The 14,605-nt window shown below is 39.2% G+C and overlaps 1 protein-coding gene across 3 annotated transcripts in view; it reads left to right on the top strand.

Moving 5' to 3' along the window:
* The first annotated feature begins 2 nt into the window (after positions 1-2).
* Positions 3-14,605, top strand: part of CRY1 (cryptochrome circadian regulator 1) — an 89,098-nt gene continuing 74,495 nt past the window's right edge. For all 3 annotated transcript variants that reach the window (XR_014803098.1, XM_013988220.3, XM_003126079.6), the window contains exon 1: positions 3-796. Coding sequence is in view for 2 of the 3 variants with exons in the window: in XM_013988220.3 (XP_013843674.1) it covers positions 639-796 (158 nt within the window). In the remaining variant the exon portion in view is untranslated. The remainder of the gene's footprint in view (positions 797-14,605) is intronic.

The following is a 14,605-nucleotide window of genomic DNA, read 5'->3' on the forward strand; positions in this document are numbered from 1 at the left end:
CCGCTGACGCGGCGGTGGCGGAGGAGTCACCCGGGCAGCCTCGGGACCGGTCTCGGGCCGGCAACCGTCCAGCGGCTTTGACCACCGCCTCAGCGTTCCGTCCTCACGCCTCTTTCCTGGGCCGAGAGGTAGCGTGGCCGACAGTCGCTGAATTCTCTCTCCTCCCTGTCGGTGGTTTGCCTCAGGCGGGCCGTTTGCGCTTCAGGGGCCGCCTCCGTGGGGCGAGGTTTCCGTGACGAATCTCCTGGGGCTGCCCGCGCCGGCTCGGGCCGTCGTGGCGGCTCGGGCTCGTGGAACTTGCTCATCCTCCGGGGGTCCGGAGCCCTCGAAGTTAGGCGTCTCATCCAGGCGGTCGTGGCGGGTGCCGGCTCTTAAAGGGCGTCACGGCAGGACTCCGCTGACTGGGCAATCTCCATTCATCTTCCAGCCGCACGGGCAGCGCCCTCTCCCTCGCGGGTCCCCTACTCGGACTCATTTTTTCCTTTCCCCGCTCTGCTGCCCTTTCCTCACTCCTTGGGTGCGGCGATTCTCCTGGAAGCGGGGGTGTCGGTTATGAGCTGGACCCTCTTGCCCTGAATTTCTCGGGGCAGGAACTCGGCGGCGCCGCCGCGCCGCCTGCCGCCCACCGCGCCCCCGGGATGGGGGTGAACGCGGTGCACTGGTTCCGAAAGGGGCTCCGGCTTCACGACAACCCCGCCCTGAAGGAGTGCATTCAGGGCGCCGACACCATCCGCTGCGTCTACATCCTCGACCCCTGGTTCGCCGGCTCTTCCAATGTGGGCATCAACAGGTGGAGGTGAGTCAAAATCCTGTGAGAAATTGATTTCGTTGTTTCATGAATTGGGACTTTACGTGCGATCGACCACATCTAAGAATGTAGACCTGGGACCGCTGTGCTTATGCAGTTTTAATTATTGCAGGTGCTTTAAGCATTAAATAGAATGGGCTTAATGGTTCTCTGGCCGAAGAGTGCCGGCAGCCTGGAACACCTTGGCCTTCAGCTATGAGTTATGTATCTCTGTGCTGATGAGGACTCTTCTGCGTTTATGGAAAATTCTTAGTGGGGGAGTTAAAGAACCACCCCTTCCAATTAAGTGGCCATGGATTGATTTCCTTGGCCGCCGTGTGACACTGAAGGGATTGCGGTTTTTAATGTTTACGTTTGTGTGTGTCTAGGTAACTCATAGAATGGAGAAAATCATTCATTCAGTATTGTCGCCTCCAAACCCAGTTTTCTTCCACCTTGAGGTTGTTTTGGGAAAAGCAAGGAAGACTACATTTCCCTTTGCTCAACTCTTTCAACTCCTCCTTGTGGTTGACTAGACACAGCACAGTTTTTCTTTCTAAGCAAAGTATAATCCTAGGATTCAGAGCACTGGAAGAAATCTTAGAGAAGTTTTACCATCTTTTCTCGAAATGCCAGGCTAGATGATTGTTAGACCGCCTGGTGGAATGAGAATATTCATTCAGCTGACAGATTATTGATCACCTACTGTATACCAGGCACTGTTTAAAACACCAGGGATACAGTTATTGAATGAGACAGACAGAAATTCTTGTCCTTTTTGAAGACATGTCCCAGAAAGTATATAGTATTTAGTGGTGATAAATGATGTGCAGAAATACAGAGAAAGGGGATGAAAAATACGACGGGGTGGGATTGGAGTTGCAATTTAAAATATGGTGATAGGGAAAAACCCATATTGAGCAAGATGATGAAGCAAGTAATAGATTACAGATACCTAAGGAAAAGCATTCCAGGGAGAAGGAACAGTAAGATAAAAGGTCCTGAGATGGAGATATTCTTAACCTTTGGAAAGAATAGCAGAAGAAACCGATCTACTGGAGCAGAGTAAATGAGAGGAAAAGTAGTAAATGAGGTCAAAGATGTAATGGGCCAGATTGAGTAGAGCTTTATAGGCAGTTGTCAAGATTTGGGCTTTTACTCATAGCAAAGTGGGAATAACTGTAGGAGTATGAGCAGAGAAGTGATGTGATTTGAATCAAGCTTTTAAAAAAGTCTCTGGCTGTGGTTCTGAGAACAGACTGAATTGTAGAGTGGAGGTGGGCAAGAAGCAGGAAGACCAGTTAGCAGTTCATTGCTTTCATCCAGGTGAGATATGATAATGGCTTAGACTGTAGTGATCATGGTGGACATAGTGAGAAATAGTCAAATGTTGCGTGTATGTTGAAGGCAGAACACACAGTATTTGTCAACAGATTGTATGTGTGACATAAGAGAAAGAGAAGGAATTAGGAATGATGTAAATTTTTTTGACTTGAGAAACGAGAAGGATGGAGCTGCTTTTTGCTAAGTGATTAGTGGGAAAGGCCATTGAAAGGGTGATTTGAGTTCTCTTTTGAACTTGGTTAATTTTGAGGTGTTTATTGCACATCCAAGTGGAGACAGCGGATAGGCAGTTGGATATATCTGCAGCTAAGGACAGAGACCCAGGCAGGAGGTATAAATTAGAGAATTATCAGTTTATAGATAATATTTAAAGCCATTTATTAATCCATTCATTCATTGAACAAATTCAGGTCATTCATCTACATGCCAGATACTTTTAGGTGCAGGGCATTCAGTATAAATAAAATAGCTAAAAAATCTCTACCTTGTTGAAGCTACATTCTAGTAGAGCCATGAGACTATATCAGAACATTAAGAGAGTGAGTATAGGTAGAAAAGAGAGGAGGTCCAAGAACTGAGCCTTGGGGAGTTCCCGTTGTGGTTCAGTGGATTAAGGAACCAATGTTGTCTCTGTGACAATGCAGGTTCCATCCTTGGCCTTGTTCAGTGGGTTAAGGATGCAGTGTTTCCACAAGCTGCCATGTAGGTCTTAGATGCGGCTTGGATTCACTGTTGCTGTGACTGTGGCATAGGTCTAAGTTGCAGCTCTCATTTGACCCCTAGCACAAGAACTTCCAACTGCAGGTGAGGCCACAAAAATAAAAAGGAAAAGACCCAGAAGAAAAACAAACCCCCAAAACCCAAAATCAGGAAATGAGCCTTGGGCCTCTAATGTGTTGAAATTGTGGAGCTGTGGAAGAAACAGCATAGGAGATTGAGAAGCAACATCTAATAAGATGAGAAAGCCCAGAAGAATATGCTGTCTTAGAAGGCAAGTAGAGAAGGACAGAGAGTGTTTGAAAGAAACTGTTTTACCTTTGTCCGTCAAGTTGCTGGTCAAGTGAGATGAGGACTGAAAATTAAAAACTGTATTTAGCGTTTTGAGATCATTTATAATCTTGACTACTAATAATTCATAATCATTGATAATCTTGACACTACTGAGTGGTTTCAGTAGTGTCAGAGGAATGATTCAAGAGAGAGGCTGAGAGGAGAGACAACTTATATATACAGCTCTTTTAAGAAGTTAAGAAGTTTTGCTCTAGGGGATTCAGAGAAACAGTGTACTTCCTGGAGAAGAATGTGAAGTCAAGAGAGGATTTTTTTTTTTAAGATAGGAGATAATTATAGTACATTAGCAGAATTAGTGTCAGTGTTCATTCTGGAATAAGATGATAAATGTAACATTTTAATCTATTAATATCTTAACAGTAGTATAGTAATAATTCCCTCTTCGTGAGATTGTTAGAATTAGTAACAAATGTAAAATGCTTAAAATGTGAGTGGTAGTACTAAGTGCTTACTTGCTATTTGCCCTTAAATTTGAAGCCCTAGGTAAATAATATCTAATTAAATGCTCAGTTCTTCCAGAGCAGTTTATAAATTTATAAAATCTAGACTATAAACTTCAGATTAGGGGTTTTATATTGCTTAATTTTGTATACCCAACAACTCATTATTTTAATAATGAGTAACTAAAACTGGAAAGCACAATAGAAATAGTCCCATATTTCTTTAAAATTAAAGTCTAGTTGGTTTACAGTGTGCCAGTTTCTGCTGTATAGCAAAGTGACTCAGTTATACCATATTTTCTTCTAAAAAAGAATTTTTTTTGCTACTAAATATTGCCCTTGGTGAGTAATAGATAGGTATGATGTAAATAATGAGAGATTAAGACAGATTTTCTTCCACTGAAGACTATTATAAAAAGGCAGGGAGGAGTTCCCATCGTGGCGCAGTGGTTAACGAATCCGACTAGGAACCATGAGGTTGCGGGTTCGGTCCCTGCCCTTGCTCAGTGGGTTAACGATCCGGCATTGCCGTGAGCTGTCGTGTAGGTTGCAGACTTGGCTCAGATCCCGAGTTGCTGTGGCTCTGGCGTAGGCTGGTGGCTACAGCTCCGATTCGACCCCTAGCCTGGGAACCTCCATATGCCGCGGGAGCGGCCCAAGAAATAGCAACAACAACAACAACAACAACAAAAGACAAAAAAAAAAAAAAAAAAAAAAAAAAAAGGCAGGGACAGAGTTTTATGTACTCTGTTCTTATAGCACCAAACTTGCTGCTTTTCATATAGTAACAAATCACTGTTTGTTGAATGAAATGACATCAAGGAGTCAATTTTATGTTTAAACAAATTTATTAATTTCCCTATTGACCATAGAATAATGTATAAACACCTTAGCTTGATGTTCAGGCTATCTAGTGGCTTTCTGTCTTCTTTCCTTTGTGCCATTTCCTTCAATAAACAATATTTCTTAGATTTTGGGGGTTTTTTTGTTGTTGTTTTTGGGTTTTTTTTTTAACTGTGCCCAAGGCATAACAGAAGTTTCCAGACCAGGGAATGAACCTGAGCCACAGCAGTGGCAATGCCAAGTCTTTAACTGCTAGGCCACCAGGGAGCTCAGCAATATTCCTTAGATTTTTGGATTTAACAGAAAAGCAAATTTTTAAAAATCTATTTTTCCTAGGTAAATTAACAAAACTACCTTTTTGTGTTGCCATCATTTCATTTAAAAAGGGTGCTTTAACATTAGAAAAAGTTTGAAGGATATTGTAACAAAATAAAGAATAGTCCTTTGACTTGAATAAATTAAGCTTTATGAAAATTTATTTTGCCTCATTTGATCTAATACCAGTGAAAACTTTATCTTGAATTTGTCATCTTTGGGTTTAAATGATTTAAAATATTACAATTCCTTCTTTCATTCAATTCCTAGTAAAGTCATACCCCACAAAAATTTATACATGGGGAGTTACCATCATGGCACAGTGAAAATGAATCCAATTAGTATCCATGAGGATGTGGGTTCCATCTCTGACCTCGCTTAGTGGGTCAGGGATCCTGTGTTGCCATGAGCCGTGGTGTAGGTTGAAGATGTGGCTCGGTCCTAGCCTTGATGTGGCTGTGGCATAGACTGGAAGCTGTAGCTCCAATTTGACCCCTAGCTTGGGATGTTCCATATGCCACACGTGTGGCCCTAAAAAGCAAAAGAAAAATTTATACATGAATGTCTGTAGAATTATTGTTCTTCATGATAACCAAGAGGTGGGAGCAACCCAAATGTCCATTTATTGATGAATAGCTAAACAAATATGGTATATCCATGCAATGGAATATTATTCAGCCACAAAAAAGGATGGAGTACTAATACATGCTATAACATGGATGAACCTTAAAAACATTGTGCTGAGAAGCATGTCACAAAATCCCATGTATTATTATTATTTGTCTTTTTAGGACTGCACCCATGGCATGTGGAAGTTCCAAGGCTAGGGGTCGAATTGCAGTACCATAGGCACTGCAGCACCAAATCTGAGCTGTCTCTGGGCCCTACACCGCAGCTCACGGCAATGCTGGATCCTTTAACCCACTGAACAAGGCCAGGGATCAAATTGCATACTCACGGGTACTAGTCATGTACCTGAGCCTCAACTGGAACTCCTATTTGATTCTGTTTATATGAAATGAGTAAAAGTGGAGATGGAAAGTAGATTAGTGGCTTCTTAGGGATGGGTGAGTGGTTGTGTAAGTTGAGAGGTGGTGTTTTTGGCCACAACCACGACATGTGGAAGTTCTTGGGCCAGGGATCGAGTCTGAGCTGCAACTGTAATCTGTGCCACAAATGCAGCAACACTGGATCCTTAACCTACTGTGCCAGCCCAGGGATTGAACCTGGGCTGCCCCAGAGACAGCACTGGATCCTTAACTTGCTATGCTGCAGCAGAAACTCCCAAAATACCTTTCCTTATGACCTTGTCTGAATAATTAGCAGTATTGTGAACTCTTACACCATTTATTGATATTGTTTCTTTTGTCATCCTTAGTATTTACTTCTTTCATTTGTAAATGTTGACGTAGTCCTCATAGGTTCATTTCTCCCCCATTGAATGAATTGAACCTCTTCTTCCTAAAGAAATAATACCATTTCATTTCATCAGAATTTATTTTGCATTCATATTCATGGCAGGCACTATTCTTGATACTGGGGATGCAACAGTGAATAAATAGAAGAGGTCCCTGCCTTGAGGAGCTCCTAGCCTGGGAATAGAAACAGACAATATAACAAATATAATAGGAGGTGGCAAGTGTAATGCAGATAAATAAAGCAGAATGTGAGAACTGAGACCTAAATGAAGGAGAAACAAGCTATGCAGATATGTGGGGAAAGAGCCCTCTGTGTATTTGCCACAATGTCTAGCATTGTGTTTTGTACAAAGTAGATATTTGGTAATCTTCTTTTTAATTTTCTTAGTCTAGGATTGGGAGGGGGCAGTTACTTCCTCTAACTTAGATGCTAATATGTAATAGATTTGTTAATTCAGAAAAATAATTTTCAGTGAAAGATTTTTTTTTATGCTTTTTAGGGCTGTACTGGCAACATATGTAAATTCCCAGGCTAGGGATCAAATCAGAGATGCAGCTGCTGGCCTATACCACAGCCACAGCAACACCACTATCAGGATTATTTTAGCTATTTAGGTTTTTAAAAATTCACACAAATTTTAAGATTATTTGTTCTAATTCTTTGAAAAAATGTCATTGGTGTTTTGATAGAGATTGCCTTGAATCTATAGATTGCCTTGGGTAGTGTGGTCATTTTACCAATATTGACTCTGCCAGTCCAAAAACATGGTATATTGTATATCTTTACATTTATTTGTGTAGTCTGCAATTTCTTTCATCAGTCTCTTATAGTTTTTGGAGTACAGGTCTTTGGCCTCCTTAGGTAGGTTTATTCCTGCATATTTTATTCTTTTTGATGCAGTAGTAAATGGGATTGTTTCTCTCATTTCTTTTTCTGATAGTTCATTGTTAATGTATAGAAATCTAATAGATTTCTATATATTAATTATGTGTCCTGCAACTTTACCAAATTCACTGATTAACTCTACTAGTTTTCTGGTAGTGTCTTTAGGATTTTCTATATATGGTATCATGTCATCTGCAGACAGTGACAGTTTTACTTCCTCCTTTCCAATTTGGGTTCCTTTTCTTTTTCTTCTCTGATTGCCATGGCTAGGACTTCCAAAACTGTGTTGAATAAAAGTGGCGAGATTGGACATCCTTGTCTCATTCCTGATCTTAGAGGAAATGCTTTCAGCTTTTCACTGTTGAGAATGATGCTGGCTGTGATTTTTGAGGTGTGTCCCCTCTATGTGTGCTTTCTGATGAGCTTTTTATCATAAATGGTTGTTGGATTTTATCACAATCTTTTCCTACATTTATTGAGGTGATTATTTGGTTTTTATTCTTCAGTTTGTTAATATGGTGTAGCACATTGATTGATTTGCAGATATTGAAAAATCTTTGCATCTCCAGGATAAAGCCCACTTGATCATGATGTATGTATTTTTTTTTTTTTTTTTTTGTCTTTTTGCCATTTCTTGGGCTGCTCTCGCGGCCTATGGAGGTTCCCAGGCTAGGGGTCGAATCCGAGCTGTAGCCGCCGGCCTACGCCAGAGCCACAGCAATGTGGGATCCAAGCTGCGTCTGCAACCTACACCACAGCTCACGGCAATGCTGGATCCTTAACCCACTGAGCAAGGCCAAGGATCGTACCCGTACCCGCAACCTCATGGTTCTTAGTCGGATTCGTTAACCATTGAGCCATGACGGGTACTCCTGTATGATCCTTTTAATGTGTTGCTGAGTTGGTTTGCTCAGTATTTTGCTGAAGATTTTTACATCTATGTTCTTCAGTGATATTGGCCTGTAATTTTCTTTTCTGTGGTGTCTAGTCTGGTTTTGGCTCATAGGGTGATGTTGGCCTCATAGGATGAGTTTGGAAGTGATCCTTCCTGTGCAGTTTTTTTGGGATATTTTCTGAAGGATAGGTGTTAACTCTTCTCTAAATGTTCGATAGAATTCACCAGTAAAGGCATTTGGTCTTGGACTTTTGTTTTTTAGGAATTTAGAAGTACTGATTCAGTTTCATTACTGGCAATTGGTCTGTTCATATTTTCTATGTCTTCATGGTCCAGTCTTTGGAGATTGTACATTTATAAGAATTTATCCATCACTTCTGTAGTGTCTATTTTATTTGCATATAGTTGTTTGTATGTGTGTAGTCTCTTATGATCCTTTGCATATCTGTAGTGTTGGTTGTAACTTCACCGTTTTCGTTTCCAATTTTCTTGATGAATCTGGCAAAAGGTTTATCAATTTTGTTTACCTTTTTAAAGAACCAGTTCTGAGTTTCTTAATCTTTTTTATTTTTTAAAGTCTCTTTCATTTATCTCTAATCTTGTCTTTATGACTTCTTTTCTTCTACTAGCTGAGTTTTGTTTGTTCTTTTTCTAGTTCCTTTAGGTATATGGCTTGGTTGTTTGAGATTTTTTTCTTGTTTCCTGAGGTAAGCTTGTATCACTATAAGTTTCCTTCTTAGAACTACTTTTGCTGCATCCCAAAGGTTTTGGATCATCATGTTTTCATAATTTAGTTGTCTTTAGGTATTTTTTATTTACTCAGTGATCCATTGATTATTTAGTAACACATTGTTAAGCCTCCATGTGTTTTGTGTTTTTTGAATTTTTTTTGTTATGGTTGATTTCTAGTCTCGTGGTGTTGTCTTTGGAAAAGACACTCGATATGATTTCATTTTTCTTTTTTTTTCAACATCTTGTCTTTTATTTTGAAGTTTGTGTATTATTGGCATAAATATGAGTTCTCTTATCTTTCATAAACTTATAGAGATAATGAGTTCCCAATGACATGAAGTAAGTATAGTTGATGAATTGACTTTAGAAGTAATTGAATATATTTTTCTCATTTGAAGCCAGAAAGCTGAAGTAGTCAGTGTAGACAAAAGAATCTTGATAGCAAATCTATTTTTTTCTTATATATTGCCCATAACATTTTATTATTTTTTTCTTTTTCCCATTTTATTATATTTTTAAATTTTTTTATTCTTTTTTTTTTTTTTTAAGGGCTGCACCTGCACAAATGGAAGTTCCCAGGCTAGGGGATGAATCTGAGCTGCCAAACTACACCACAGCCACAGCAACATGGGATCCAAGCTGTTTCTGCGACCTATACCACAGCTCACGGCAGTGCTGATCCTTAAGCCACTGAGCAAGGCCAGGCATCAAACTGCATACTCATGGATACTAGTTGGATTTGTTTTTGCTGTGCCACAACAGGAATTCCTCATTTTTCTTTTTTTTTTTTTCTTCATAGAGAAAGTAATTTTAATTGAGTTCTGCATTTCCCAAGTTGTGTTTTTATAACATTAGAACCATAGCAAGTCAGTGGGTTTTTTTTTTTTTTTACATGACAAAAAGTGAAACGAAAGTTTACTGTAAAATAGCCCAGCATTTTAAACCTTCTCTAAAACTTAAAAATATTAATAAAGAAAGTAAAACTCTAAGAGAGGCATTTTCCAGACTTAAGTGACAGAACAATATCCCCTCCCACACAGGGAAGTAATTTAAACACATTGTTTTCCGTGATAAACCAGTTTAGGAAATGCAGTTTCAGGTTTCTTGAATTTAAATTTTTTGGCATATAATGTGTGCTATCCTGAAGAATGTTGCATGTGCACTTGAAAAGAATATGCATTATGCTACTTTTGGATGGAATGCTCTATATCAGTTATGTCCATCTGGTCTAATGTGTCACTGTTTAAGGCCAGTGTTTCCTTACTTATTTTCTCTCTGGGTGAATTGTCCATTGATATAAGTGGGGTGTTAAAGTCTCCCAGTATTGTTGTGTATCTATCAGTTTCTCTCTTTATGTCCTTTACTATTTGCCTTATGTATTTATTCCTCCTATGTTGGATGCATATGTATTTTAATTGTTATATCTTCTTAGGTTGACCCCTTGATCATTATATAGTGTCCTTCTTTGTTTCTTATAAGAGTCTTTATTTTAAAGTCTTATTTTGTTCTGATATTGCTACTCTGCTTTCTTTTGATTTCTATTTGCATAGAATACTTTTTTCCTTCCCCTCACTTTAAGCCTGTGTGTGTCTTTAGATTTACAGTGAGTCTCTTGTAGGCAGCATATATATGGATCTGATGAAAGAAATTGAAGATGATGAATATGTAGTGTGTTCTTGGTTTGGAAGAATTAATATTGATCTGCTCTAAATGTATTAAAGACCTAGAGGTAAGACCACAAACCATACAAGTCTTAGACAAAAACATAGTCCAAACACTCTTTGACATAAATTGTAACAGTATGTTTTGAATTGGTCTCCTAAAGCAAAGGAAATAAAAGCAAAAATAAACAAATGGGACCTAATTAACCACAAAAGTTTTTGCATAGTAGAGGAAACCATCAACAAAACAAAAAGACAACCTGCAGAATAGGAGAAAATATTTGCAAATTATATGACAAATAAGAGATTAATATCCAACATATACAGCTGGTTCATGCAACTCAACATTGAAAAACCAAACAACCTGTTGAAAAAATGGTGATGAGGAGTTCCTGTTGTGGTGCAGCAGGTTAAGAACCCAACTAGTATCCATGAGGATGCAGGTTCGATCCCTGGCCTCATTCAGCGGGTTAAGGATCCACAAGCTGTGGTGTAGGTTGCAGATGCAGCTCAGATGCAGCATTGCTGTGGCTGTGGTGTAGGCCTGCAACAGAAGCTCTGATTTGACCACTGGCCTGGGAACTTCCATATGCTGCAGGTGTGGCACTAAAAAGAAAAAAAAAATGGTGAGAAGACCTGAATAGACCTTTTTCCAGAGAGGAACTGCAGATAGCCAATAGGCAAATGAAAAGATGCTCAATCAAAAGATTGATAGACATCAGAGAAATGAACCTCAAAACTGCAATGAGACATCAACTCACACCTGTCAGAATAGCTATAAACAAAAAGAACACAAATAACAAATGTTGACAAAGATATGGAGAAAAAAGAACCCTCATACTATTGGTGGGTATATGAATTGGTGTTCCTACTGTGGAATACAATTTAAAGGAGTCTCAGAAAACTAAAAGTAGAACTACCATGTGACCCAGCAACTCCACTCCTGAGTGTATATCTGAAAAAAACAAAAATGCTAATTGGAAAAGATACATGCACCCCAGTATTCATAGCTGCATTATTTACAATTGCCAAAATATGGAAAAAACCTAAGTCCATCACCAGATGAATGGGTAAAGAAGATATGTATATATACACACAAGTACATACATACAGTGAAATACTACTCAGTCATAAAAGAAAGAAAAATGCCATATACAGCAACATGGATGGACTTGGAAGGTATTATGTTAAATGAAGTAAGTCAGACAGAAAAAGACAAATACTGTATGATATCACTTATCTATCTAATGTAAAAAAGACAACAAACTAGTTAATATAACAAAAAGAAACAGACTCACAGATAGAACAGATTAGTGGTTACCAGTGGAGGGAGGAGGGCTAGGGGGTAGGGGAGTGGGAGATTCCAAACTTTCTAGACTAAGATAGGCTATAAGGTACAATATGGAGAATATAGCCAATATTTTTTAGTAATTGTAAATGAAGTATAATCTTTAAAAATTGTATAAAATAAATGTCTTTAAAAACCAGTATATTCATCTGTACTCTGTTTTATAAACTTTTGCTCATATTTTTTAGCTTTATTGAGGTATAATTGACAAAAAGTATATATATTTTAGATATAAAACATGTTTTGATATATATGTACATCAGGAACCTCATTTTTTATTATTCTCTTGCTTTTTCTTTAACCCCGTACTCTTTTTAAGTTGCTTCTAATCATTATTTAAACATGCTTAAGGAGTTCTTATTGTGGTGCAGTGGGATCAGTGGTGTCTTTGCAGTGCCAGAAAGCAGGTTCAATCCCTGGCCTAGCACAGTGGGTTAAAGAATCCAGCATTGCCACAGCTGTAGCATGGGTTGCAATTGTGGCTCCAATCTGATCCCTGGCCTGGGAACTCCATATGCCACAGGGCAACCAAAAAAGAAAAAAGGAAAAAAGAATGCTTAAAGCCAAGTTCTCCAAACAAACAAACAACAACAAAAAGCCGAACAGGAATAAAAGCTTCCCTTGACATTCCTCTACTGAAACTATGTTTTTCAATTCCTTCAAAGCCACCCTTTCTGAATATGATGTCTAATACTGAATGACTTCTTTATCTTCTGTTTACCCATGAACCCATTCCAAACTTGGTTCCACCCCCACCTTCTCTAGGAAAACTGTTTTCATCCAAATGATACTTTAAAACTTCATTCTTAGACTTTATACCCTTTGACACCTTTGACCACACCTTCTTTTTCCCTCTGCTTTGGTTAGAGAACCTTCCTATGTTTGTTTTTATGTCAGAGCTCCTAGAGGTCTTCTTCCTTGACCTCTCTTTTTCTGTTCAGCCTTTACATGTGCCTTAGGTCTGTGATCTCTACTCTCTGTTCATTTTACATCATTACTAGGTAATCTCCCTTCATAAAGCCAGTTACAATCTATATGCCCAAAATTCACAAATCAGTATTTTCAGCTCAAATCTCTCACCTCATCCCCAGATAAGTGTCCACTATATGTAGAGTCCCTCCATAATTGAATGTATTATATAGCCTTAAACTCAGCTGGTTTGAAACAGAATTCTTTTCCCTTACTTCTCTCTCAGAAGCGAAACAAACAAACAAAACCCAGACTGACTTTTCCTGTGTTTTCTATCTACATAAATAATACTCTCATTTGTTAATTATATATTCAGCTATTCAGCAAATATTTGTGTCCCTGTTGTGCACCTATCACCTTGCTAATTTCTGTGGGTAAAATGGTAGTCAGCAGATAAGTTCTCTGTCTTCAGGAAGTTTACAGCGTAGAGAGGGATTTGTTCAGAGATAAAATAATCACAGATGTACATTCTTTTGTCTCCATTGCCACGTTAGCTAATACCACTGTCCTTTTTGTGTAGATTTCTTGAGTAGTTTACAAATCATTGTCCCCCTTGCCTTTCTCTAATTCATCCTTCATGCAACAACCAGAGTAATCTTTTGAAATTGTTAATCTGATCATGTCCTTTACTATTTTAAAATGCTTTTATGACATTTATTTACTTTTATGTTAAGATTCAAAAAGCCATAGCATATTTTAAAACCTCTGTGTAGTCTGGTTCTTTGCTTCTCTACTCAGCCTCCAAGAATTGCTACACTGAGGCATTTTAACTAAGCCTTGAAGTATGAGATGGATCTTAATACAGAAGGGAAGGTGGGAAGGGAAGTCCAGGCAGAGGGAAGAAAATTCCAAACTTAGGAAAAAACATGAGGGAAGGCACTGTGTTCTGATACTGGGGAGGAGGTTGATATAACTGAATCTTATGGTGCATAGAAAGATAGGAGGTGTTCTTTAGTACTCTTTTGATTCAGTGATTTAGATGGTTGCCTGACTCAGATGGGTTTAAGCAGAAAGTTTATTGGCAAATTAACTGAACAATCCAAGGGAAACTGGCTTTAGGCATTGGGTTGATGCTACGGCTCAGAAGGATCAACATTCTCTCTTTGTGTATTCCAACTTCACTTATTCTGAATTGGCTTTTAAGACAGGCTGTCCTCTGGTGGTAAAGTATAGCAATAGCAATAAGAGTGAAAACCATTTGCTTCTGCCCCAGAAGCATCAGCAAACATCTGTGGCACTTCAGTGGCTCTGTTTGGGCCAATTCCGTACCAATCATTGTGAGCCTGTTTGAGCTGAAGTTGTGTACCTCATGGGTGGGATCAGCTTGACTGTACTGAAGTAACTGAAGTAGAATAAGTAGGAAGTAGGTAGATGCTCTAGAATAACAGGTGCGTATTATATTGGAACTCAGATCAGAAAGTGGGACTAAGTCGGAAAAACTGTGACCCCTGTTTGGGGAAAGAAAACTTTCACATCTGAGTGAATGATAAGAGGAAAGAGACAGTATAACAGTGGGAAAGCTGTATCAACAGTTCAGGTGAAAGACAGTGTAGACTTGAATTAGGGAAAAGGCTGTGAGGAAGCAGAAGATGGACGAGAGTAATTGTAGAGATACAGTGGATAGTTTAGGTGACTGGAAAAGGCAGGAGGAGGGTGAGGGAAAGAGAAGAATGTAAGATTCTCATGCTTTAATGCCTCTTTTTTTTTTTTTTTTTCCCCCAGCGGCACTCACGGCATATGGAGGTTCCCAGGCTAGAGGTCAAATTGGAGCTGTAGCTGCTGACCTCTGCCACAGCCACAGCAATGTAGGATCTGAGCCTCATCTTCGACCTGCACCACAGCTCACAGCAATGCCTGATCCCTAACCCAATGAACAAGGCCAGGGATCAAACATGT

The sequence above is a fragment of the Sus scrofa genome, chromosome 5 (assembly GCF_054392235.1).
Source record: "Sus scrofa isolate SSC_HxYL_T2T_F1_AM1 chromosome 5, Sscrofa_HxYL_maternal_Yorkshire_Landrace_v2.0, whole genome shotgun sequence".
Taxonomy (NCBI): Eukaryota; Metazoa; Chordata; class Mammalia; order Artiodactyla; family Suidae; genus Sus; species Sus scrofa.